The 1,805-nt window shown below is 41.9% G+C and overlaps 1 protein-coding gene across 1 annotated transcript; it reads left to right on the forward strand.

Moving 5' to 3' along the window:
* Nucleotides 1-286: 286 nt before the first annotated feature.
* LOC119649778 (vitellin-degrading protease-like) lies at nucleotides 287-1,271 on the forward strand. Its single transcript, XM_038052080.1, has one exon. The coding sequence runs from the start codon at nucleotides 321-323 to the stop codon at nucleotides 1,110-1,112; it is 792 nt and encodes a 263-aa protein (XP_037908008.1). The 5' UTR covers nucleotides 287-320; the 3' UTR covers nucleotides 1,113-1,271.
* Nucleotides 1,272-1,805: the final 534 nt, after the last annotated feature.

A 1,805-nucleotide genomic window follows, 5' to 3' on the forward strand; every position in this document is an offset into this window, starting at 1 on the left:
TCCAAGTTTAAAATCCATTTATCCGGACAAAAATGCAGGTGTCCCACTTAAGCCTAGGGAAAGACCAGCGTTTCTAAAGTTCCCATATTAACTGTTTGTAAGTCATTGTGAATTTCCCACTTGGCTTTCCCTAAAATTAATCCCATCTTATTACTGGATTCTTATCACCAATTATTGTAAGTCATTTATATTTATGATCAATTGGTCGCTGATTATTCATTATCAATCACTCTTCAACCCTTATCACAGTCAACACTATTCAATTCTCTATAAAAGCTGGAAGTCATTGATCAGAGAGCATAAGTTCAACTTCCTTCAAGATGCAGAAAGCGGTGTTATTTGTATCGCTATTCGCTGTAGCATCAGCGTTTCCCAATCAATTCTCTCCTTCTCAAAATTCATCTGGGGGAAGAATAGTTGGTGGACAAGATGCTGACATTAAAGACTTCCCATATCAAGTGTCACTACGCTCTCAAGGACGCCACTTTTGTGGAGGATCTATTTATCTTGCCAACATTATCATCACAGCGACACATTGTTTCTACGGTTATAATAGAATCCAACTTACTGTTGAGTCGGGAACCTCATCAAGGACTCTGCCTGGACTAAGTTCGAAAGTTAAGAGGGTAGTTCTGCACCCTAACTTCAGTCGGGCGACTATGGATTATGACATTGCAATTCTTCTTCTGGAGACTGAAATCCCATTCGGGCCAACAATGCAACCCATATTTTTGGCACCTGCTAATACGAAGACCACCGTCGGTTCCAAAGCAATTGTAAGTGGATGGGGCGATCTAAGGGAGGATGGAAGTCCTTCTGAGCAGCTACAGTATGTCTCCGTTATAACGATAGATAACGAAGTGTGTGCTGAAATGAATAAACGGGTTTCGCCAATAACTGAGAGGATGTTGTGCGCTGGTGAGACGGCCGGTGGAAAAGACGCATGTCAAGGAGACTCTGGTGGGCCACTGGTGCTTCAAGGAAAACTGATTGGAGTCGTGTCATGGGGTAAAGGGTGCGCTCGTGCAGAGTATCCAGGAGTATATGCAAGTATTTCTGCATTACGTGGTTGGATAGATGAAACTGTGAACGGACTTTTGGCAATTGCCTAGTACATTCCATAAAAAATTTTAAATGGTGCAGTTTCCTCACAATTAAAAAAATAAAAACCGCTCTTCCATTGCGGATTAGTTTTCAGTTAAAAAAATAATTTGCATTTTTAATTTGGAAATTATAAAAAAACAGATAAATAAATACAAAAGGCAGTTAGTTCTCCCGATTTTCTCATTCATTTTCGAATATTCCAAACAAACCACAACAGGGAAGAATTTCAAAATATGAATGATATCTCTGAGAGTCAGGTGGAATCGTATTCATGTAACGCTAATTCTTCCATCTAAACTGCATCTTCCAATAGGTATGAAGTCGTGACGTCCAACTCTGGCTTCATGCGAATTCTTGCGTCGCTAACGAAGAGGTGGAAGCAGCATTTTACAACGATTCTTAGTTGTACAATATCCGCCTCACCTCTTTTGGATAATAAGACCATCAAATTGGGGCGCTTGTGTGGCTGGATGAATACACGGTCAGGCTCCTTGCACTGCTCTTTATGTACTCCAGTACATCGTCCGTACAAGTTGCAACACTAGCCTGGAGATAAATAGCTGTTTAGGTGGGGGCGCTGGTATGGTTGGATGAAGTGCCAGGGTATATAGTAGCGGCGGGATTGAAGCTTCGCTGGTGACGGGAACGATGTCAAAAAGTGGAGCCGCTGTGTTCCGACTTGTGAGCTGCTGAGGAGGCTG

The sequence above is a fragment of the Hermetia illucens genome, chromosome 2, assembly GCF_905115235.1.
Source record: "Hermetia illucens chromosome 2, iHerIll2.2.curated.20191125, whole genome shotgun sequence".
Lineage (NCBI taxonomy): Eukaryota > Metazoa > Arthropoda > Insecta > Diptera > Stratiomyidae > Hermetia > Hermetia illucens.

Bases quoted from the DNA above. Each gene is read 5' to 3' on its own strand.
- LOC119649778 (XM_038052080.1), top strand. From the start codon at position 321: ATGCAGAAAGCGGTGTTATTTGTATCGCTATTCGCTGTAGCATCAGCG.